This window comes from Cygnus atratus, chromosome 31 (genome assembly GCF_013377495.2).
Source record: "Cygnus atratus isolate AKBS03 ecotype Queensland, Australia chromosome 31, CAtr_DNAZoo_HiC_assembly, whole genome shotgun sequence".
Lineage (NCBI taxonomy): Eukaryota > Metazoa > Chordata > Aves > Anseriformes > Anatidae > Cygnus > Cygnus atratus.
The window spans coordinates 463,469-486,571 of record NC_066392.1 but is presented as its reverse complement, the minus strand read 5'-3'; the positions used below and the strand labels follow the sequence as shown (position 1 = coordinate 486,571).

At 51.3% G+C, this 23,103-nt stretch overlaps 2 protein-coding genes and 1 pseudogene across 2 annotated transcripts; 1 reads left to right on the top strand and 2 right to left on the bottom strand.

Moving 5' to 3' along the window:
- Positions 1-207: 207 nt before the first annotated feature.
- LOC126913613 (olfactory receptor 14C36-like) lies at positions 208-937 on the bottom strand (annotated as a pseudogene).
- Positions 938-9,735: 8,798 nt separating this feature from the next.
- Positions 9,736-10,449, top strand: LOC118261273 (olfactory receptor 14C36-like). Its single transcript, XM_035572034.2, has one exon. It carries the CDS (start codon positions 9,736-9,738, stop codon positions 10,447-10,449), a length of 714 nt encoding a protein of 237 aa, XP_035427927.2.
- Positions 10,450-11,863: 1,414 nt separating this feature from the next.
- Positions 11,864-19,691, bottom strand: LOC126913612 (olfactory receptor 14J1-like). The gene is made up of 2 exons (XM_050716032.1): positions 19,191-19,691; positions 11,864-11,923 (listed from the first exon to the last, which is right to left on the bottom strand). Exons 1-2 carry the CDS (start codon positions 19,689-19,691, stop codon positions 11,864-11,866), a joined length of 561 nt encoding a protein of 186 aa, XP_050571989.1.
- Positions 19,692-23,103: the final 3,412 nt, after the last annotated feature.

Sequence of the window (23,103 nt, the reverse complement as noted above, 5' to 3'; positions counted from 1 at the left end):
TACTAAGAAGATGCCACAACACAGGCCAGGTGTCATTTAGGAATAAACACATTCTCTGGGTCACACAGAGGGTTGGTCATCTGGAAAAGAGGAATGAAAACAAACATTTAACTGCAAACCGAATTTTAAAAAATGCTACACCTAAAGGTCACAAATTGCCTGAGATTAACTTGAACAAAACTAGACAAGTGAGACAGCCATTCATTGCTAAGTGAATATTACCACTAGAATCAGTTTCTTCAGCGTGGCTTTCAGGTCCTGGTTCCTCATGCTGTAGATGAGGGGGTTCATTGCTGGAGGTACTACCACATATAAAACTGCCACCACCAGGTCCAAGGATGGTGAGGAGTCAGAGGGGGGCTTCAGGTAGGCAACCATGGCAGTGCTGACAAACAGGGAGAGCACGGCCAGGTGAGGGAGGCACGTAGGAAAAGGCTTTGTTCTGGCCCTGCTCAGAGGGCATCCTCAGCACTGCCCTGAAGATCTGCACATAGGACAACACAATGAAAACAAAACAACCAAAGGCTAAAGAAAAACTAAATACAAGTGCCCCAACTTCCCTGAGGTAGGTGTCTGAGCAGGAGAGCTTGAGGATCTGGGGGATCTCACAGAAGAACTGGTCCACAGCATTGCCTTGGCAGAGGGGCAGGGAAAATGTCGTGGCCGTGTGCAGCACAGCATTGAGAAAGCCACTGCCCCAGGCAGCTGCTGCCATCTGGGCACAAGCTCTGCTGCCCACGAGGCTCCCGTAGTGCAGGGGCTTGCAGATGGCAATGTAGCGGTCATAGGCCATGATGGTGAGAAAACAATACTCTGCTCCAACAAAGAAGACAAACAGAAATACCTGGGCAACACATCCTGCATAGGAGATGGCCCTGGTGTCCCAGAGGGCATTGGCCATGGCTTTGGGCAGAGTGGTGGAGATGGATCCCAGGTCGAGGAGGGCGAGGTTGAGGAGGAAGAAGTCCATGGGGGTGTGGAGGCGGTGGTGGCAGGCTACGGCGGTGAGGATGAGGCCGTTGCCCAGAAGGGCAGCCAGGTAGATGCCCAGGAAGAGCCCGAAGTGCAGGAGCTGCAGCTCGCGCGTGTCTGCGAATGCCAGCAGGAGGAACTCGGTGATGGAGCTGCTGTTGGACATCTGCTGTTTAGAGACATCGGGTCCTGCTCAAAGAATAGAAAGGCAGTAATAATGTACAACCGACTTACTAGAGGGAAACTGATACCATTTCTCATTTAAACCTCCCCAAATGATTCTCCACAGCCAGGCAGGCATATGGCAGGTCCCTTTCCTGAGTTCTACTTGGTCCTGCCTTAGGGTGTCCCTGGGAGCAGGAGACTTTGCTCTGGGCAATGGTAGAGTCAGTCCTGTCCTACAGGCAGAGATAAAGAGGAATTTGGTGTCATCTCAGCTTTAATTTACTGCTAATATCAAAGACTTTTGCCCCAGTTTGGCTCACATTCAAACCAACTGCTGAGGAGTGCTGTTGGGATTTTTTTTTTTATTTTGTATTTTTTATTCTAGCTGCCCCAACACACCTGAAGGCTGTTTTTAAGTCAGAAGTCCAGGCATCTCTCCTGCACTCCAATAAGACCCTGTGGATCCTCAGAGACAAACGGACTGTACCCTTACAGCCCAGAGTCCTTTAGAGTGTTAAGGCCCCAAGTCCATCAGTCCTGCTGTCAGCTGCCCTCTGCTGGCGTTTCTTTGATCTACAGGACAGTTGCACGCAGAAGTGCATCTCAAAAAAACCTGGACGCTGCTGAGAGCAGAAGAAGCCAGGCTCCAAGTGCCCATCTCCAGACCCCTCACCCTGTCCCCGTACTCCCCTTCCCCCAAGCACCCCGACGGCTCACTCCATGGGCAGGTGAAACCCCCATCCCCAGGCAGCCTGGGAACAAGACCAGCAGCAGCACGGCCAGGTGGAGAAGCCAGGAGGAATGGCAGCGTGCTGCTGCCAGGGGAGGCAAGGCCAGGGAGGGACAGACGGACACTCAGCAGACCCTCCTGGGCTGCAGCTCTGCCTGCAGAGGAGGCAGCTCCCTGCTCATTGCAAACGATCTGTGCTCACCTCAAGCCTGCAGACACCTCCCAAAGGCAGGGCACTGGGCATTGGAGGATTTGTAGCTCCTAAAAATCAGCTAGGGTAAAGCCTGAGAGGACCACAATGATGATGTTGGTGCAGTCTGTGGGCTGAGGTGTGGGAAGGGACTTTATGAAGTTCATTGATGGCATATTGGTCCCTCACTGCAATGCTCCAGGAGTCTCAGTCTCCTGTACAATCCTGACAATCCATTACCATGAAACCTGCCTCCCCTCCACTGTAGGAAACAGAAAGCAAAGCCTACGGAAAAAGGCTTGCATTTCAGGTATCAACTGCCTTGGTCTTTCTCTTGAAACATCCAACCATAAATGCCATTCTCTAAAGCATCTTCTGCTCCTTGCTGGTGAAAGAGAGAGACCCATCCTGACAGATGCTATCAGCCATTGGATGTGCCAGCTGTAGAAGACCCCTGTGGCAACCCCACCTGCATGGCCCTGCTGCCAGAGACTCACGGTGCCAAGAGCCTGCACATCTGTCCTGCCACACGCTGCCCTCTGTTGTTATGCTCCTCACTGCCTCCAAGCCCTCTCTCCTCGTCTCCTCTCCCCATGCCAGCTGCAGTCAGAGCCCCCAGCCCTGCTGCGCTGTGCAGAGGAGCTGCTCCTGGGCAGAGCTGTCTCTCTGCAGCGCTGCCCGCTTGCCACGAGCTCCCCTTGGACCCAGGAGCCCTGGCCCAGCTCAGCAGCACAGCACCCAACCATGGCATCGCTTGCTCTGTGCCATTGGACTCCCTCGAGGTGTCCCCAGGGCCTCAGGGCTGACAGCTCCCAAAGGCAGCAGGGTCTCTGCTGGGCTGTGGTGCTTGGAGCAGACTGAAGTCATCACCGAGTGCCCTTCTCTGAACACAGGAGAGATGACTTTTACAAGTGTGATTTGTGCTGTTGGACTGTTGTTTTCAAACATGTTGTGCTTTAACCTGTCAGGCACCGAAGCAATACAGAGCAATACAGAGCTGTTAGCTCACACCCACCACTCAAAAGCTTATTTGTTGAAATATAGACAGTTTAAAAAGACAGAAAATAAAGATAGAAGAATAACAGTAACAATAACAATAAAGAATAACACATTTTATTATTATTATTATTACATGTATAACGCAAGTGATGCAGAATGCAATTGCTCATCACTGATTGACCAATGCCCAGCCTTTCCCCAGGCAGGGGTCCCCCTGAACTTGGCCACTTGCACTTCATGTATCCGTGCCTCTAAGATGGAGGTAGATTTTTGCATCCCGTTTTTTCATGGCCTTTCCATGGTCACACAGTTAAAACCACAGGGCTGCACGCAGTATGCACGCAGTATATCAACTTTCTTGGGCAGATGGATACTTACACCTGATAGCTGAGCTATTGGTTCATGCAGGTGGGGAGGAAGATGTATCCTCTTGTAGTTCTGGCATCTCATGAGAAAGTTTCTCCGTAGATGAGACACAGGCTCATAGGGAAGAAGAGAGACTTTCTTTGTAATGCTGTAGTTGGCTAGCCGATTCATCCCCCATGGGTTCCTCTTGGTCTTTCCAGGTCATTACTGCCAATGAGCTGGCATATGATGATGGTGCGCTCTGTACAAATGTCTGCCACATGGGTCATGGGCACTTGACTTCATCTGGATCTTTGGACAGCTGTTTGTTGTCTAGGTTACTATCAATCACCTCCAACATGGCTAATTCCCTCAGGTACTGGATACCCCTCTCCATGGTGGTCCATTTTCCTGGTTGACATACAAGATCTTTCTTGAAGGGATACCTTTCCTTCGAGCATGACAGTATTAAGTTCCTTGTGTCCTTTTCCAATGGCTTTGTCAATCAAAATCCGGCTGCTTGGCTTCCCTGCCCTCTAATTCCAGGCGACTGGCCCTGTTCTCCCAGCACTGGAGCACCGAATGTGCTCACCGAGATGAGGGCTGAAATCTTTTCCCATATCTCCTAGCTAACACTGGGATAGGGACCAGTTGGTTTCTGATGCTTATATGATCTCTTCTTCTTTGTCCTCCTGCTTCCATGATGGCCCAACTTTGGAGAAACCTGCCTTATCTTCTTCTCCCTCCTTTCTTGTCTGGGTAGGAGTTTCTTTCCTTTCTAAAGAAAAACTGACTTCCACACCCATTGTTTTCTCTTGCATAAAGAGGCAACCGATAGTGGCACAGGCTGGTTCTCTGGCCCAGCCATGGGGCCCCTTGCAGGGGCTGGAGTGGCTGCAGGGCCCATCACAGGAGTTGTTCTGGCTGCAGGGCCTTTCAGAGCAGTTGGAGTGGCTGCAGGGCCTATTGAAGGTTTGGAGTGGCTCTAGAGCCTGTCACAGGGGTCGGTTTAACTTTGGGTGCACCTCAGGAGCCCGAGTGCCTGCAATGCTTGTTGCAATGTTTGGAGTGGCTTTGGACAGGCTATATGCCTGTCCTGGAGGAGAAGGGGGAGGTGCAGGAGAAAGGGAGAGGGAAGAAGTGGTGAAAAGCATCCCCCACTGTCCATCCCAGTTCCAGCCACCATCACCACCCTGCCCTGCATACATTTCCTCCCCGAGGAGAAAAGGCAAAGAGTATAAAAGAGTGTAATTCTAAATAATTTTTAAGAAATGAAGAGGTGATTCATGAGGCATTGAGGGGACAATAATTTTATCCTATCAGAAGTCAGTGTTATCCAATACAGCAAAAGATTAACTTAAACCTGCCCCCAGAATTGATGAACAGCATGACATGGAAGACAGACAGTTAGCAATGTGCTATACAACACAATTCCGAAAACAGGCACAACAGACCCCAGATCAAAAAGATCGACATTGTGATCAGCAACTGTTAAACTGATCTAATGCTTAGAACAGCTTACTTTTAAAACGCTCTGGTCAGATCTGTCATCTCAACCTTTGTGCTCCACGCTAGGCACCAAGAAGACTTGCTGTGGTTTGACCCGGCAGGCGGCTCAACACTACAAAGCTATTCATCCAGTGGGATGGAGGAGAGAATTGGGAGGAAAAAAAAAAAAAAAAAAAAAAAAAAAAAAAAGTTTATGGTTTGATATAAAAGCAGATTAATAGGACACAAAGGAAATAATAATAACAAAAACAGCAACATAAAAATAGAATATATTATTAGTATTATTAGTATTATTATAGACACAAATAGCCTAAGGAAATGATATTTTTTGAGCATATCAAAAGACAGAAAAGACAGGTGGTGGTGATTAATTGGAAAGTGTTGGACCGGAGCATGACAGACATGGTATGGAATAAGCAGTGAATATTGTCCTAGTTTTGACTGCAAAAGAGTAAATTTTTCTTCCTAGTAGCTGGCATGGTGCTGTGTTTCATATTTACAGAATTACAGAAGAGTTTGGGTATGAAAGGACCTTAAAGATCACAGATTCCAACTCCCCTGCCCTGGGCAGGGACACCTTCCACTAGACCAGGTTGCTCAAAGCCCCATCCAACCTGGCCTTGAACACCTCCAGGGATGGGGCATCCACAACTTCTCTGGACAGCCTGTTCCTCACCACCCTCTGAGTAAAGGACTTCTTTCTAATGTCTGATCTGAATCTACCCTCTTTCAGTTTAAACCATTACCCCTAGTCCTATCGCTACTCTCTTTGATGAAGAGTCCCTCCCCAGCTTTCCTGTAGGCCCCTTTAGGTACTGGAAGGCCACTGTAAGGTCTCCCCAGAGCCTTCTCTTCTCCAGGCTGAACAACCCCAACTCCCTCAGCCTGTCTTCATAGGAGAGGTGCTCCAGCCCCTTGATCATCCTCGTGGCCCTCCTTTGGACTCATTCTAATAGATCCCTGTCCTTCTTGTGCTGGGGGCCCCAGGCCTGAACACAGTATTCAAGGTGTGGCCTCACCAGGGCCGAGTACAGAGGCACAATCACTTCCACACTCCTGCTGACCACACTATTCCTGGTACAAGCCAGGATGCTGTTGGCCTTCTTGGCCACCTGAGCACCCTGCTGGCTCATATTCAGCCGACTATCCACCAGTATCCCCAGGTCCTTTTCCCCTGGGCAGCTGTCCAGACACCCTTCCCCCAGCACTATCTTGGGTTGTTGTGCCCCAAGAGCAGGACCCTGCACTTGGCCTTGTTGAACTTCATACAGTTGACCTCAGCCCATGGGTGCAGCCTATCCAGATCCCTCTGCAGAGCCCTCCTACCCTTGAGTCGATCTACACTTGCATCTAACTTGGTGTCGTCTGCGAACTTACTGAGGGTGCACTCGATCCCTTCATGCAGATCACTGATGAAATTCTTGAAAAAGAAGATACAGCCAATTTTTAACCCAATAAAGCATACATCCATCCTGGCCTTGAGCAGCCAGTTTCCCCAGGAGAATGCTGGGGGAAACAGTTTCAAAAGCCTTACTGAGGTCTAGGTAGACCACATCCACAGCCTTTCTCTTCTCCCCTGAGCACATCACCTTGTCTTAGAAGGAGATCAGATTTGCCAAGCAGGACCTGGCTTTGATAAACCCCTGCTGACTGGGCCTGGTCACCTGGTGGTCCTGTAAGTGTTACGTGATGGTACTCAAGATAATCAGCTCCATGAGCTTCCCCAGCACCGAGCTCAGACTGACAGGCCTGTAGTTGCCCAGATGCTCCTTCTGCCCCTTCTTGTAGACGGCCGTCACATTTGCTAGTCGCCAGTCAACTGGCACCTTGCCTGATAGCCAGGACTGCTGATAAATGATGGAAAGTGGCCTGGTGAGCACTTCTGCCAGCTCCCTCAGTACCAACACGTGGATCCCATCTGGCCCCATAGACTCGCATACATCTAAGTGGAGTAGCAGGTCTCAAAAGTTTTCCTCATGGATTATGAGGGCTTCATGCCACTCGCTGTCCCTATCTACCAGTTCAGGAGTCTGAGTACCAGGGGAACAACTGTTCTTGCTGCTGGAGACTGAGGCAAAGGAAGCAATAAAAACCTCAGCATTTTCCTCATCACCTTTACCTATGTTTCCCCCCACAACCAATAGAGGCAATAGAGGATGAAGATTCTCATTACTCCTTTTTTTTTTTTTTTTAATTTAATGAACTAAAAAAAAAATCATTATTTTTTAAATTATCCTTAATAGATAGGTTGGGCTCCAGTTGGTCTTTCGACCTTCTAATTTTGTCCCTGCACAGCCGCACAACATTTAGAATGCGGTTCCAAACACAATGGCAGCATGCAAGAGAAGGAAGCAGAGAAAAGGTAGAATCCATTGGAATTCCATCCCCTATAATTCCGTGATAGTATGCTGCAGTTTTATTCCACTAAATCCTGTATTGTCCAAATTGTCCTGCAATTGTTGATGCAGTTATCTTGTAATAGACAGCATAACCAGGGTGAGCCATCTGCCTGCAGACATGAACAGCTGACAGAATGGAGCATCAGTGTGGAGGAACAATGAAAAAATGAAGGATTTTGCCTACAGAAACCTCTTGACATTTACGAGGAGAAGAGCCCAGTCCTGCACTAGAGGAAGAGGAACCCCACCCATCAGGGCAGACTGGGACCCTGCTGAGGGAGCAGTGCCCAGGAGGAGGAGGGCCTGGGCACCACGAGGGATGCCATACGAGCAGTGGTGCTGCTCACCAGGAACCAGGCCAGCTTCCTACAGAGCTGCCTTACGAGGAGCATGGCCACCAGGAAGATCTGAGTTATCAGACTCAGCTCAGATCCGGTGTGACACCACACAGATTAGGGTCTAGAGCCAGCAGGAAAAGAGGTGCAGGTCTGGAAGTCCCTAGGACAGTCTGCTGTGGAGAGCAGCAAGGGCTGTGGCAAGGCTGAAAGTCCCAACAGGACCCAGGTCTTTGTGTCCATGGCTCTGGCTGTTGTCTCTGCCACTGAGGCCTAGGAGGAGACAGCTTATCGGTAAAGCACCAGGGCTTCATTGCCTCCTCGCCCCCACCCATGAACCAGGCAGGGCTCGGACCATTCTCCTGCACTTGCCCATGCACATCCCCATCTCCTCCTGCCCCAGGAAGAGCCCTGAGCACTGTGTGAAGGGAACAGATCTCCCTTCCCAGGGGCCTGGGATCAAGGCCTGACCCTTGTGCTTGGTGAAACACATCCAGTTTTCCTACACATCAGGGTCACCTTCACACTGCCTTTGCCTCCGTGTCCTCACTGCCTCCAATGCTCTGCTCTAACGAGCTCCAAGGGAGGCTGTGTCAGTGCTGGCCCTCAGGGGGACACTGCAGGAAACTTGCCTCTGCTTTGGACTTCTGGAGAGATGTCTTCAATTGTCTCTCAGTGCCTGAGGTTCGTGGGCTCCTCCCCAAAGCCCCCCGAGGGGGGATTGCAATGCCTTGGTCTGGGCGTCTGGTGCTGAGCTGGGCCGGGCTCCTGGGACAGAGAGAGCTCCTGGCAAGAGGGCCGTGGTGCAGAGAGACAGCTCTGCCCAGGAGCAGCTCCTCTGCACAGCGCAGCAGGGCTGGGGGCTCTGACCGCAGCTGGCACGGGGAGAGGAGACAAGGACAGAGGGCTTGGAGGCACTTGGCAGTGGGAGGATGCTGAGAGCTGCCTGCAGGAGAAATCTGCACAGCCCTTGACAAGGGAAGTCTCTGGCTGCAGGGCCATGCAGCTGCACGTCCTGGAAGGGTCTCCTGCTGGGTCTTGTTTCTGGGAGGGCAGTGGGCAATGCAGTAGGCTTTGGGAGTCCTGCTGGATGACACTGCGAGGTGAGGAAGTCTGGCAGAAGCCCCTCGGATTTCCCTAAGCCAGGTGCCCCCAGTCAGCCCAGAACACCCTGCCCTGCCTGGCCATGCCGGGCTCTCTGCCAGCTGCCCCAGAGCTCCTGCAGCCATGGAAAGAGGAGAAGCTCCCAAGCTCCGTCTGGCTTGCTGTGGCCCTTCTCCCTCAGCAGCATTCTCCTGTTTCTTCTCAGGGAAACGCCTGAATGGGATGATAGTGCAGCTCAGAGAGGGGCGACACAAGGCAGCTGAGAACAGGACTGGTGGACAGAAGTGCTCTTCTCAGTCTTCACTAATGGACACTCCCATCAAATATCAGCAGGAGTGTACAGGAAATGTGAGGGTATTCAACCATCCAATACCTATCCTAAGCATTACAGGGGCTACTGGGATAAAATAAAGCAAACAAAATCCCTACAGCTCGGCTCTGCGTTCAGATGACTTGTTTGCAACAACCGCCAAGTTGAATGGAGTTGAGTTTCCCCCATGTTCCTGCTTCCCTTAAAGTGCACAGCAGGAAGGACTCCTCTGGAGCCCACAGCAGCCCCTGCTCCCAGTGCCACTCTCAGCCAGCACCAGCCGCAGCTCAAACAGGAGAGCTGCATGAAAGGTTCTCCTGCAAAGAGAGAGGTTTGGACTGGGGGTGCTCGAAGGCTTGCAACAGGTTTTCCTGAGATAAGTCTCTTCTAACCTTTTTCTGCCTTCTCCTTTTCAACAGACAGCTGTGTCCAAAGTCAGCAAATGGCCAACATCAGCTCTGTGAGTGAGTTCCTCCTGCTGCCATTCGCACACGCGCGAGCTGCAGCTCCTGCACTTCGGGCTCTTCCTGGGCATCTACCTGGCTGCCCTCCTGGGCAACGGCCTCATCCTCACCGCCGTAGCCTGCCACCACCGCCTCCACACCCCCATGGACTTCTTCCTCCTCAACCTCGCCCTCCTCGACCTGGGATCCATCTCCACCACTCTGCCCAAAGCCATGGCCAATGCCCTCTGGGACGCCAGGGCCATCTCCTATCAAGGATGTGCTGCACAGGTCTTTTTCTTTCTCTTCTTTATAGCAGCAGAATTTTCTGTTCTTACTCTCATGGCCTACGACCGTTACGCTGCCATCTGCAAGCCCCTGCACTACGGGAGCCTCGTGGGCAGCAGAGCTTGTGGCCAGATGGCAGCAGCTGCCTGGGGCAGTGGCTTTCTCAATGCTGTGCTGCACACAGCTAATACATTTTCCCTGCCCGTCTGCCAAGGTAATGAGCTTGATCAGTTCTTCTGTGAGCTTCCTCAGATCCTCAAGCTCTCCTGCTCAGAGTCATTCCTCAGGGAGGTTGGGCTTATTGTAGTTAGTGTCTGTTTAGCATTTGGTTGTTTTGTGTTCCTTGTGCTGTCCTATGTGCAGATCATCAGGGCCGTGCTGAAGATGCCCTCTTCTCACGGCCGGCACAAAGCCTTTTCCACGTGCCTCCCTCACCTGGCCGTGGTCTCCCTGTTTGTCAGTACTGGCATGTTTGCCTACCTGAAGCCCCCCTCCATCTCCTCCCCATCCCTGGACCTGGTTGTAGCAGTTCTCTACTCTGTCATTCCTGCTGCCTTGAACCCCCTCATCTATAGCATGAGAAACAAGGAGCTCAAGGATGCATTGAGGAAACTCTTTGGATACATTTCTTCATCATTAATAATGGGCGCAAAGTCCTAACAGGACACTTTATTTTTTGTTGTTTTTTTTTCTTTTTTCTTAATAAGTGTTAGAACAGTCTTACCTTACTTTTATACTATTTTATGAACATTGCGATTTTCATTCAGAAATGATATAGTTAGTATCCTATGTGTTTATCATTCTATTTTATTTTTGAACCATGTATCTCATGTACTTATGGAAGTGGGCTTCCCGTTTAGATAAAGACAAAAAAGAGTCGAGCAGAAACTCATTGGTCTCAGCTTCCATCCCTTCCCATCTTTTCTGGAGCTGGGGGAGCAGCCCCAGCACACAGGAGGGGCTCAGGGCCCAGAGCCCAGCTGCCACAGGGAGGAGCGGCCCCGCTGGCCCTCGCGGCTGCCCCTCACTGCCCGCTGGGCTCTGCCTCTCTGCTGCCTTCGGGTCGGGGCTGCTGCTTCCCTGGAGCCATGGCCATGGCCAGCAGCAGGACGTGGCCTTTTCACTGCTGCTCTCTTCTGGCTTCCACATTGTGCTTCTTGTGTTTGGATAAGCCCTGAGATCTCCTGTATGTTGGTGACAGTCCTGTTACCTCTACATCGGCATCTCTTCAATATCTCTGCACGCCTCTTGCAAACCTGGTTTCAGGAATACACCCAAGGAGCTGCTTCCTGAACAGACCTCTTGCTTTTCTGGGCCTCACAATGGATCAGAACCCCCGAGCGATCAGTGAAGGACCAAGGGCTGCACTGGGAGCTGCCTTCTTGCTTGCCTATGGCCCAGCAAACAGTAACTGGCCTTGTCTGGCCTGGGAGTGTCCCAGTGGTGCTGGGTCTGATGGCAAATGGAGTCCTGGAGAGGAATCTGGAGCGGCTCTGTGCCTGGGCCAGGCCTCTTGTGCTGGCCTGGGGAGCGGGGCTGGCCCTGCGCGGCACAGGCACTCTGGGCTGGGGATCTCCCAGGCAGGAGACCAGGGCTTCTGCAGCTTCACGGCCCTCCATCTCCTGAGCCGTGGCTGGCCCCAGCCCGGGGGCTGCTGGGGACGCCCAGAGCCGCCTTTGTCCCAGCAGCTGCGGTGCCTTGCGAGGGGCTGGGGCTGTGGTGGCCGTGCCCAGAGCCCTGCAGCAGCCTGCGGTGGGCACTGCCCTGGGGCCAGCCCAGCCTGGGCTGCTGGGCTGGGGAGAGGTCCGGGAGGTGGGGAGAGGTGGGCAGGGGCTGGGCTGGGCTGGGCAGTGCCCGGCAGAGGGCACCAGCAGCGTCAGGGAGCGGTGGCAGCATGCAGGGGAGGGCTCCCAGCAGGGCTTGGTGCTGCAGAGCCAGGGCTGGGGAAGGGAGCCCAGAGCTGCAGGGGCAGGGGACAGGAGGCCGCTCTGGGCCCTTGCTGGCCTGGGCAGAGCAGGAAGGGGGCCCAGGGCATTCGTCCCCTCACCGCCGCTTGCCAGGACCAGCACAGCACTCACGGAGCGTCCAGGGCCAGGCTCTGCCCCATGGTGCGCAGGGAGAGGGCAAAGCCTCTCTGAAAAAGAGGCTGAAAGTGAAAAAGCTCCCTCCGCTGCCCCATGGTGTGACAGGGCCAGGGTGGGACAGGTTACCTTTATTTGATGTAGTTCTTGTGTAATTTGCATTGGTGATGGCACAAAAAGATAGTTCCTTCACCAGGGATGTACAGCCTTCTTCATGTTAGGACACAACATCCTTCACTCTGCTTTATCTCACAGATGAACTGGATTAGGTCTCCTTGGTTATTCTGAGGCACAGTGCAGTGCTTTTTGCCTTCGGACACTCCAGCACAATATGTGTGACTTTCCCTTACTCTGCGCATTGACCTGATGGGTCATTTCGCACTGAAATGGTGTGAGGTGCCCGGGAAACATCACCTGTCTCCACCTTATCCACCAACGGGCTCTGCTCTCCTGCAGGTCCTTTCACACAGCTTCCATTCCAAGGAATTACCCTAAATGCACCAGAGCCTCTGGACGCCTAATGATTTCATTGAAAGCAGAACCAGGAAATGTGATTTCAAGGAAATATTTCAAATGTGAGTAAACTACTCTGAAGACCTTGGCACTGGTTTCTCATGGTCAGACAGCAAAGCTCTGCCTCAGTACCCACTATTTTCTTCAGGACCAAAGTCATAAAGCAACTACTCATTACCTCAAATGATTCAATCCCTTCCGTAAAATGTCACACAGTGTAGTTTCTCTCATGAAGGAATATGCATTTTCAGGATGTATTTTCATCACAGAAAAAGAAATACTGGTGTTCACCTGTACTTGCATTGTCATCGCTTTGTCTATCATGGTGTGCTCCCTCATCTTCCAGGTACATCCACCTGTCTTGATTAAACAGTCCCTGCTGAATGTCCCCTTTCCAGCTGCCTGTCTGGACCTATGCACTTCCCATGGTTCTCCTGGCTTGCCCTCCCCTTCCTCCTGGATCACTCCGACCGCCCTCACCAACCCGGTTGCTGCTTTGAGCTTCAGGGAGTTGAAGCTTGCCCATCTATCTGCAGTCTGTGTCCTTAGAAAGCTCATCCTCATTTATCATTGAATTAATATCATATGGATTAATTCTAATCTTAACACTTATAATGTCCGGTCTATCGGTATAAAAGATCTCTCTCTCTATCCACGAGGAAATGGTTGGCGACCTGCTACAGCACTTGGATGTACGCAAGTCGATGGGGCCAGATGGGATCCACCCGAGGGTACTGAGAGAACTGGCGGAGGAGCTGGCCAAGCCGCTTTCCATCATTTATCGGCAGTCCTGGCTATCAGGAGAGGTCCCAGTCGACTGGCGGCTAGCAAATGTGACGCCCATCTACAAGAAGGGCCGGAGGGTAGACCCGGGGAACTATAGGCCTGTTAGTTTGACCTCAGTGCCAGGGAAGCTCATGGAGCAGATTATCTTGAATGTCATCACGAGGCACTTGAAGGGCAAGCAGGCGATCAGGCCCAGTCAGCATGGGTTTATGAAAGGTAGGTCCTGCTTGACGAAGCTGATCTCCTTCTATGACCAAGTGACGCGCCTGGTGGATGAGGGGAAGGCTGTGGATGTGGTCTACCTTGACTTCAGTAAGGCTTTTGACACTGTTTCCCACAACATTCTCCTCAAGAAACTGGCTGCTCGCGGCTTGGACTGGCGTACGCTTCGTTGGGTTAAAAACTGGCTGGATGGCCGGGCCCAGAGAGTTGTGGTGAATGGAGTCAAATCCAGTTGGAGGCCGGTCACTAGTGGAGTCCCCCAGGGCTCAGTGCTGGGGCCAGTCCTCTTTAATATCTTTATCGATGACCTGGACGAGGGGATCGAGTGCACCCTCAGTAAGTTTGCAGATGACACCAAGTTAGGGGCGTGTGTCGATCTGCCCGAGGGAAGGAAGGCTCTGCAGGAGGATCTGGATAGGCTGGAGCGATGGGCTGAGGTCAGCTGTATGAAGTTCAACAAGGCCAAGTGCCGGGTCCTGCTCTTGGGGCACAACAACCCCAAGCAGAGCTACAGGCTGGGAGATGAGTGGTTGGAAAGCTGCCCGGCCGAGAAGGACCTGGGAATACTGGTTGATAGGCAGCTGCATATGAGCCAGCAGTGTGCTCAGGTGGCCAAGAAGGCCAACAGTATCCTGGCTTGTACAAGAAGCAGCGTGGCCAGCAGGTCTAGGGAGGTGATTGTCCCCCTGTACTCGGCTCTGGTGAGGCCGCACCTCGAGTACTGTGTTCAGTTTTGGGCCCCTCGCTACAAGAAGGACATGGAGGTGCTCGAGAGAGTCCAGAGAAAGGCAACGAGGCTGGTGTGGGGTCTGGAGAACAAGTCTTACGAGGAGCGGCTGAGGGAGCTGGGGTTGTTTAGCCTGGAGAAGAGGAGGCTCAGGGGCGACCTCATCGCTCTCTATAGGTACCTTAAAGGAGGCTGTAGAGAGGTGGGGGTTGGTCTATTCTCCCACGTGCCTGGTGACAGGACGAGGGGGAATGGGCTCAAGTTGCGCCAGGGGAGCTTTAGGTTGGATATTAGGAAGACCTTCTTTACTGAAAGGGTTGTTAGGCATTGGAATGGGCTGTCCAGGGAAGTGGTTGAGTCGCCATCCCTGGAGGTCCTTAAAAGACGTTTAGGTGTAGTCCTTAGTGATATGGTTTAGTGGAGGTCTTGTTAGTGTTAGGACAGAGGTTGGACTAGATGATCTTGGAGGTCTCTTCCAACCTAGACGATTCTGTGATTCTGTGATTCTGTGAAAAGACTTCTTGTCCCGTCATCCTTTTGGGAACAGAAACCTCACAGGAGGCATACAGGATGAGGAGCTTGCTTTGCTTTTGGAAAATTGCTGCATGTTTTCCTGTTGTTTGCTTTGAAATAAGGAGAAACCCTTCTGCACCTGTGTGCATGCAGGTCTCTAAGGAAAGCAGGAGGGAGCTGGTGCAAAGGAGCTGTAACATCCAGCTGCAGACTTCTGTGCCGAAGTCTGGTGGAAGGAAAAGTGATGCAAGCGCCAAAGAGAGAAATGTCAGGGCTGGGGTGGTGAGGAGCAAGGTTCTCTGTGTAGTGTCAGACCTCAGGAGTCTGCTTTTCCTCCCTATGCAGGTCTCCAAAGGAGACACCCTGGATCAATATCAGTTAGAGAATAATGCTCCAAACTGAAATTCAACTAAACGCATCCTTTAAGATGAGAAAAGATATTTTTTCAGGTGCTTCTTGAAATCTTCCTCCTTAACTACACCATGAAAGCTCTCCAATTAGCTGAACAAGTCTTGAAGACTTGAAGAAAATTATGGGAGAGATATGTCTGCTTAGGACGTTCTGCATTTTAATGAGTTCCATGGTGTATTTTGGTGCTCAGTCTATGAAGCTCAGGTACTGAGAGGAGAATGATGTAACCGTTTGAGAAGGTAAAGTCAGAAGGAAAAGTTGAAGTGACTTGGAGTATTAATGGGCCCCACTGAGGGCTGTTACTAACAAAGCCTCCCCAGGGACTTGTTAGGGCAGATAATTGGAGGCCATGATTGCAGACAGGCAAAGCGCTGTGCTGAGAAAAGTCTTGGTTGGTTTTGGTGAAGCAGAAGGGCCAAGGCCTGACCCCAGCCACTGGGAGGGGAGATCCTGCACCCCCACGTCTGGCTCAGGGCTCTTCTTGGGCTCTGTATGATGTGGTGGGCAGTGTGGTGCCACGAGAAGAACTTCATTATGACACGTCCCCACCCCTGCACAGGGTATCAAGGAAGCAGTGAGGCCCCATTGCAATGACTATATCTCGTCTCCTCAGAAGCTCTAGCCAAAGGGACAAGCACCGTCTTCCTTCTCCTCTGCAGGCTTTCCTATGCTGTTCCACACTTTGCCCTATTTCCTTGAAGTCTGCAGACACCCATCTCTGTCCACCACCTTGCTCTCATCCCAGCACTTCCATCATTTCACCAATGTCTCATCAACCCTCACCAGCTGTTCCTTGAAACACAAAGCTAGAGTCTGGTCATAGATACTCACCAGCATCTCCCAAGCCCTGGGCCTGCTGCTGGCCTTGCAGCTTCTTGGCTAGACACAGCCAAGCCTTGTGCCTCGTGCTGTCCAGTCCTGGACTCAAGCAGAAGGGACACAACAACCCCTATGCGGGCCTTCTTTCTGCCTGGGTCCTCCTGGGGATGGAGGCAGAGGGGATCCCACAGTCAGCATGCCAAGCAGGGGCCTTCTGCTGGCCTAGCAGGGCCACTGGCACATGTCAGCCCCAAAGTGCCGATCCCAGGGAGAAGCCAAGGGTGACGTGCCACCTACAGACAGAAGGGACCTCACAGTCCCTTTCCGTGACACGTTCCTGCTGCTGCCCTATCAGCTGCAGAGACAGAAGTGACCTCACAGTCCCTGCCCCAGTCACATTCCTCCTGCTGGGGCAGGAGATCTGAGGCAGAGTTTACCTCTCTCTAGCCCCCTCGGTACCTGTTTTTCACTTTCTGGGTTAGAGATTAAGCATAGTTTTAGTAGGAATGTTTGGTGTTTTGCTTGTGGTGTCAGGTCTGTGGTTAAGGTACGGACAAGCTCTGTGGTTTACGGGTGTTTTAGGTCTCCCAAGGAGTCTAGGGTTCAATAGAGCATTTTAATCTTAGTATTAAGGGAAGGCATTAGGGTGAACAAGAGAGAAAACTGATTCCTTTCAGAGTGTTGTAGTAGCATTTAGGTTTAGGGATTAAAATTCCTGGTTCAAGTAAGGTAAGGGCCATACATGACTGTTTTAAGTCAGTGTTACCGCAGCATCTACATTACATGAACCCTCTTACCTCTGTGAAATCATTAATTTCTGCTGGCCAAGCTCTTCTTCCCACCCCAAAATCTCACATCTCTCTTGTCCAGGCTGCTCCTGACCTCCCCATATCTTATTGGGATCAGATTTCTTATGACATTCTTGATCCCAGAGTATCAGTCTAACCTCTGTTGGCTACTCCATTCCTGAGAAGGAAGTGACATTGTTGTCAGGAGGGAAAAGGGCACAAAGGTCTTTAGGATCATCCTCCACAATGTTCCCATCAGCTCTACACCTCCACAGAACTGCGCTTCCTACCTACAAGTTTTGTTTCCAGAATGCCTTCTATGGTCCAGGGTTCCTTTTTCCAGGCCCTCACGCATGCTTCAGTTTCAGATGTGCAGGGATGGGATAAGGAAAGCCAAGGCACAGATGGAACTGAGCTTGGCAAGGGATGCAAAGAGTAACAGGAAGAGATTCTACAGATACATTGCTCAAAAAAGAAAGACCAAGGAGAGTGTACCCCCTCTGATGGATGACAAGGGTGAACTGGTAATGACAGACATGGAGAAGGCTGAGGGACTCAACAACGTCTTCTCCTCAGTCTTCAGTGCCAGTCAGGCTTCCCAAGTCTTTCATTTCCCTGAACCCACAGATGGAGGCTGGGGGGGCAAAGTCCCACCCACTGTAAGTGAAGAGCAGGTTTGGGAACACCTGATGAAACTCAACTAGTACGAGTCTATGGGGCCTGATGACTTGCATCCCAGGGTCCTGAGGGAACTGGCTGATATAGTTGCCAAGCCTCTCTCCATCCTATTTGAAGAGTCCTGGCAGTCGGGTGAAGTCCCTGGTGACTGGAAAAAGGGAAACATCACTCCCATTTTGATGAAGGGTAGAAAGGAGGACCCAGGGAACTCCAGAACAGTGAGCCTCGCCTCAGTGCCTGCCAAGATCATGGAAAAGATCCTCCTGGAATCAATGTCAGGCACATGCAAGAGAAAGAGGTGATCCAAGACAGCCAGCATGGCTTCACCAAAGGGTAAATGGTGCCTGAGCAATCTGGTGGCTTTCTACAATGGAGTGACCACATCAGACGACAAGGAAAGTCCGACCGATGTCATCTACTTGGACTCCTGCTTGGCCTTTGACACAGTCCCACATGACATCCTGGTCTCCAAATTGGAGAGATACATATTTGATGGGTGCACCATTCAGTGGATAAGGTCAAAACCACAGAGTGGTGATCAATGGATCTATATCCAAGTGGAGGGTCATGACAAGTGCTTTACCTCAGGGGTCTGTCCTCAGAACAGTACTGTTTAATATCTTCATCAACAACATAGAGAGCGGCCTTGAGTGCAGATGACACCAAGCTGAGAGGTGGAGTGGATACTATAGAAGGAAGGGATGGCATCCAAGGGGACCTGGACAGGTTTGAGAACTGGGCCTATGTTAACCTAATGATGTTCAGCAAGTCCAAGTGCAAGGTGCTGCACCTGGGCCAGGGAAATCCCAGACATGGGGATAGGCTGGGAGAAGAACTCATTGAGAGCAGCCCTGCAGAGAAGGACTTGGCGGTTCTGCTGCATGAAAAGCTCAACATGAGCCAGCAGTGAGCACTTGTAGCCCAGAAGGCCAAGTGCATCCTGGGCTGCATCAAGAGAGGAGTGGGCAGCAGGTGGAGGCAGGTGATTGTCCCCCTCTGCTCTGCCCTTGTGAGGCCCCACTTGGAGTCCTGCGTCCGGGTCTGGAGCCCCCAGCACAAGAAGGATGTGGGCTGTTAGAGTGGGTCCAGAGGAGGGCCACAAAGATGATCAAGGGGCTGGAGCACCTCTCCTATGAAGAAAGGCTGAGAATGTTGGGGCTGTTCAGCCTGGAGAAGAGAAGCCTCCAGGGTGACGTCATTGCAGACTTTCAATCCTTAAAGAGCCTTATAAAAGGGATGGAGTAGGACTCTTTACTCAGGTAGATAATGATAGGAAAAGGGAGAATGGTTTTAAGGTAAAAGAGGAGAGATTCAGATTAGAGGTTAGAAGGAAATTTTTCACTCAGAGGACAGTTAGACACTGGAACAGGTTTTCCACAGAGGTACTGGATGCCCCATACATGCAGGTCTTCGAGAACAAGTTAGATGAAGTCCTGAGCAACCATGTTCTACTGGGAGGTGTCACTGCCCATGGTAGGGGGGTTGGAACTAGATGATCTTTGAGGTCCTTTCCAGCCCAGGCCATTCTGTGATTCCATGATTCTATGACTGGTTAAAAATAACTTTAAAACTTGTTATGCAGGAGGACAGGAATAACATTATTTCTATCAAAATGAAATGCTGTTAAAATATTAATAAAAATATATTTAAGGAAATCATTCTCTCAGTTTCCCAAATAACCAGGTAGTCCTGTTGGGATTATTTCTAATAATACATTTTGATAATATGTTTAATGACAAAAATGATATGATAATAATGACAATACTGAAGTCATTACTGATGATGAAGAAGCATGTATAGAAATATTTTCCTCACTGCATCTTTGAGCTCCTGGTTCCTCATGCTGTAGATGAGGGGGTTCACTGCTGGAGGCACCACCGAGTACAGAAAAGACAGCACCAGGTCCAGCGATTGGGAGGTGATGGAGGGGGGCTTCAGGTAGGCAAACAAGCCAGTGCTAACAGTCATAGAGACCACGGCCAGGTGAGGGAGGCAGGTGGAAAAGGCTTTGTGCCGGCCCTGCTCAGAGGGCATCCTCAGCACGGCCCTGAAGATCTGCACATAGGACAGCGCAATGTAAAGAAACCAAAGAAATACTAAGGAAAGAGTAAAGACAAGTGCCCCAACTTCCCTGAGGTAGGCATCTGAGCAGGAGAGCTTGAGGATCTGGGGGATCTCACAGAAGAACTGGTCCACAGCATTGCCTTGGCAGAGGGGCAGGGAAAATGTAGTGGCCGTGTGCAGGACAGCATTGAGAAAGCCACTGCCCCAGGCAGCTGCTGCCATCTGGGCACAAGCTCTGCTGCCCACGAGGCTCCCGTAGTGCAGGGGCTTGCAGATGGCCAAGTAGCGGTCGTAGGCCATGATGGTGAGAAGGGAATACTCTGCTCCAATGAAGAAGACTAAAAAGAAGACCTGTGCAGCACACCCTTGATAGGAGATGGCCCTGGTGTCCCAGAGGGCATTGGCCATGGCTTTGGGCAGAGTGGTGGAGATGCAGCCCAGGTCGAGGAGGGCGAGGTTGAGGAGGAAGAAGTCCATGGGGGTGTGGAGGCGGTGGTGGCAGGCTACGGCGGTGAGGATGAGGCCGTTGCCCAGGAGGGCAGCCAGGTAGATGCCCAGGAAGAGCCCGAAGTGCAGGAGCTGCAGCTCGCGCGTGTCTGCGAATGCCAGCAGGAGGAACTCAGTGATGGAGCTTCTCTTGAATATCTGCTTTTTTGGGATGTGGTTCTGAAAAATAAGAGGATGAGAGTAATAAAGTGCAAGAAATTTATCAGAAGAAAACTAATTCCATTTCTCCTTTGAGATCACCAAATAAATTGTCCACTTTCTGGCTGATATTTTGCAGATTCCTTTCATTCATCTTGATTCATTCTGCCTGGGGGTGTCTGTCAGAACAGCCGGCTCTGCTATTGGTAATGCAGGAGTCAGTCCTGTCCTACAGCAAGAAGTGAAGAGGAACATTGGAGAATGTCAGATTCACTTCCCTCCTGATATCAAACGAGTTTTTCCCCAGTTTTGCTCCTAGTTCACCAAACTGTAGAGCAGAGCTGTGGTGGCTTATTAATTAATTAATTAATTAATTAATTTTATTTATGTTCTAGCTGCCCCACCACTCCTCAGAACATATTCCAAGCCACAAATCCTGGTATTTCTGCTGGAATTGAAGAAGTGAATCCTTGTGGCTCATCATCAGAGAAATCAGGATCATCATCACTTTAGTGCAGATTGTCCTTCAAGGAGGACAGCCAGTCTGTCCATCAAGTCTGGTCCCAGCTGTCCTGTGACAACTGCAGGAAAATTCTACTCACATCTTTGACTGAAAAGAACAAGGCCACTTCGGAGAGGAGAGGAATCAAGGCTCCAAGTGCCCATCTCCAGACCCCTCACCCTGTCCCCATACTCCCCTTCCCCCAAGCACCCCGACGGCTCACTCCATGGGCAGGTGAAACCCCCATCCCCAGGCAGCCTGGGAACAAGACCAGCAGCAGCACGGCCAGGTGCAGAAGCCAGGAGGAATGGCAGCGTGCTGCTGCCAGGGGAGGCAAGGCCAGGGAGGGACAGACGGACACTCAGCAGACCCTCCTGGGCTGCAGCTCTGCCTGCAGAGGAGGCAGCTCCTGCTCATTGCAAACGATCTGTGATCACCTCAAGCCTGCAGACACCTCCCAAAGGCAGGGCACTGGGCATCGGAGGGTTTGTAGCTCCTAAAGATCAGGTAGGATAAAACCTGAGAGGACCACAATGATGGTGTTGGTGCAGTTTGTGGGCTGAGGTGTGGGAAGGGACTTTATGAAGTTCATTGATGGCATATTGGTCCCCCACTGCAATGCTCTAGGAGTCTCAGTCTCCTGTACAATCCTGACAATCCATTACCATGAAAACTGCCTCCCCTCCACTGCAGGATTCTTCAAGCACAGCCTACAGACAAAGGCTTGCCTTTCAGGTAGCCCCTGCCTTGGTCTTTCTCTTGAAACATCCAACCATAAATGCCATTCTCTAAAGCATCTTCTAGTCCTCGCTGGAGAAACAGAGAGACCCATCCCGACAGATGCTGTCAGCCATCGGATGTGCCAGCTGTAGAAGACCCCTGTGGCAACCCCTCCTGCATGGCCCTGCTGCCAGAGCCTCACGGTGCCAAGAGCCTGCACATCTGTCCTGCCACACACTGCCCTCTGTTGCTGCGCTCCTCACTGCCTCCAAGCCCTCTCTCCTTGTCTCCTCTCCCCGTGCCAGCTGCGGTCAGAGCCCCCAGCCCTGCTGCGCTGTGCAGAGGAGCTGCTCCTGGGCAGAGCTGTCTCTCTGCAGCGCTGCCCGCTTGCCACGAGCTCCCCTTGGGCCCAGGAGCCCGGCCCAGCTCAGCAGCACAGCACCCGACCATGGCATCGCTTGCTCTGTGCCATTGGGCTCCCTCGAGGTGTCCCCAGGGCCTCAGGGCTGACAGCTCCCGAAGGCAGCAGGGTCTCTGCTGGGCTCTGGTGTCTGAAGCAGACTGAAGTCATCACCGACTGCTCCTCTTTGTAGATGTCAGAGATTGATTTTTACAAGTGTGATTTGTGCTGTTGGACTGTGGTTGTCAAACATGTTGTGCTTTAACCCGTCAGGCACCTCAGCACCACACAGATGGTAGTTGACACCCACCCCCAAAATATAATGGGTTGAAATACAGATTGTTTAAATGGACAGAAATTGAAGAGATAGTAATAACAGTAACAATACTACTAATAAATAATAATAATTTTTATTTTTCTTATTATTATATGTATAAAGCAAGTGAGGCTCAATGCAATTGCTCATCACCCACTGACCGATGCCCAACCTCTCCCCAAGCAGGGGTCCCCATGACCAGCCTGCATTATGTTCTCCTGTGCAGGTCCCTTGAGTTTGCTTTGGTTTAGGGCAATACAAGCTTTCAGAAGGATTAGGACTATTTTATTCCCTTTCTCAAACACTTCTTGAGCTGTGTTGCCCCATGTGATGATGACATCAATGTACCGGAGGTGTTCAGGAGCTTCCCTGTGTTCCAGGGCAGTCTGGATCAGCCCATGGCAAATGGTGGGGCTGTGTTTCTACCCCTGGCGCAGTCCATTCCAGATGGACAGGAAGCCCCTCCAGCTGAAAACGGTGTGGCCTTCACACTGCTGCCAAAGAAATGGAGAAAAATGCATTAGCAATATTAATGGTGGCATAGCGCTTGGCTGCCTTTGACTCCAGATCGTACCCAATGAAGTTCTAGCATGCCCGGCACAGCAGCACTCAGCGGTGGTGTGACTTCATTCAGGCACAGAAGTCCACCGTTATCTTCCACTCACCATTAGAATTCTGCACTGTCCATATGGGACTACTAAAGGGGGAGCAAGTGTTGCTGATCACTCCTTGGCTCTGCAGTCAATGAACCAGCTCATGCATGGGAATCAGGGAGTCTCTGTTAGTGCAATACTGCCTCAGGTGCACTGTTGTGGTAGCGATTGGCACCTGCTGCCCATTGGCCATCAGCACCTGCTCAGCAGAAGGGTCCTGTGAGAGAGTGGGCGAGGTAGACAACTGTTTGATGTCCTCCATCTCCAAGGCAGCTATGCCAAAAGCCCACCAATACCCTTGTGGTTCTTTGAAGTACCCCCTCCTGAAGTAGTCTATGTCAAGGTTGCACAGAGCCTCCAGGCCAGTCCCAATGGGTTGCTTTTGACACTCCTTCCCAGTTAGGCTCACTTCAGCCTCCAGTCCAGTTAACTCTTGGGTTTGATGAGCCAGGCCAATACTCCTCAGAGTCCAATAC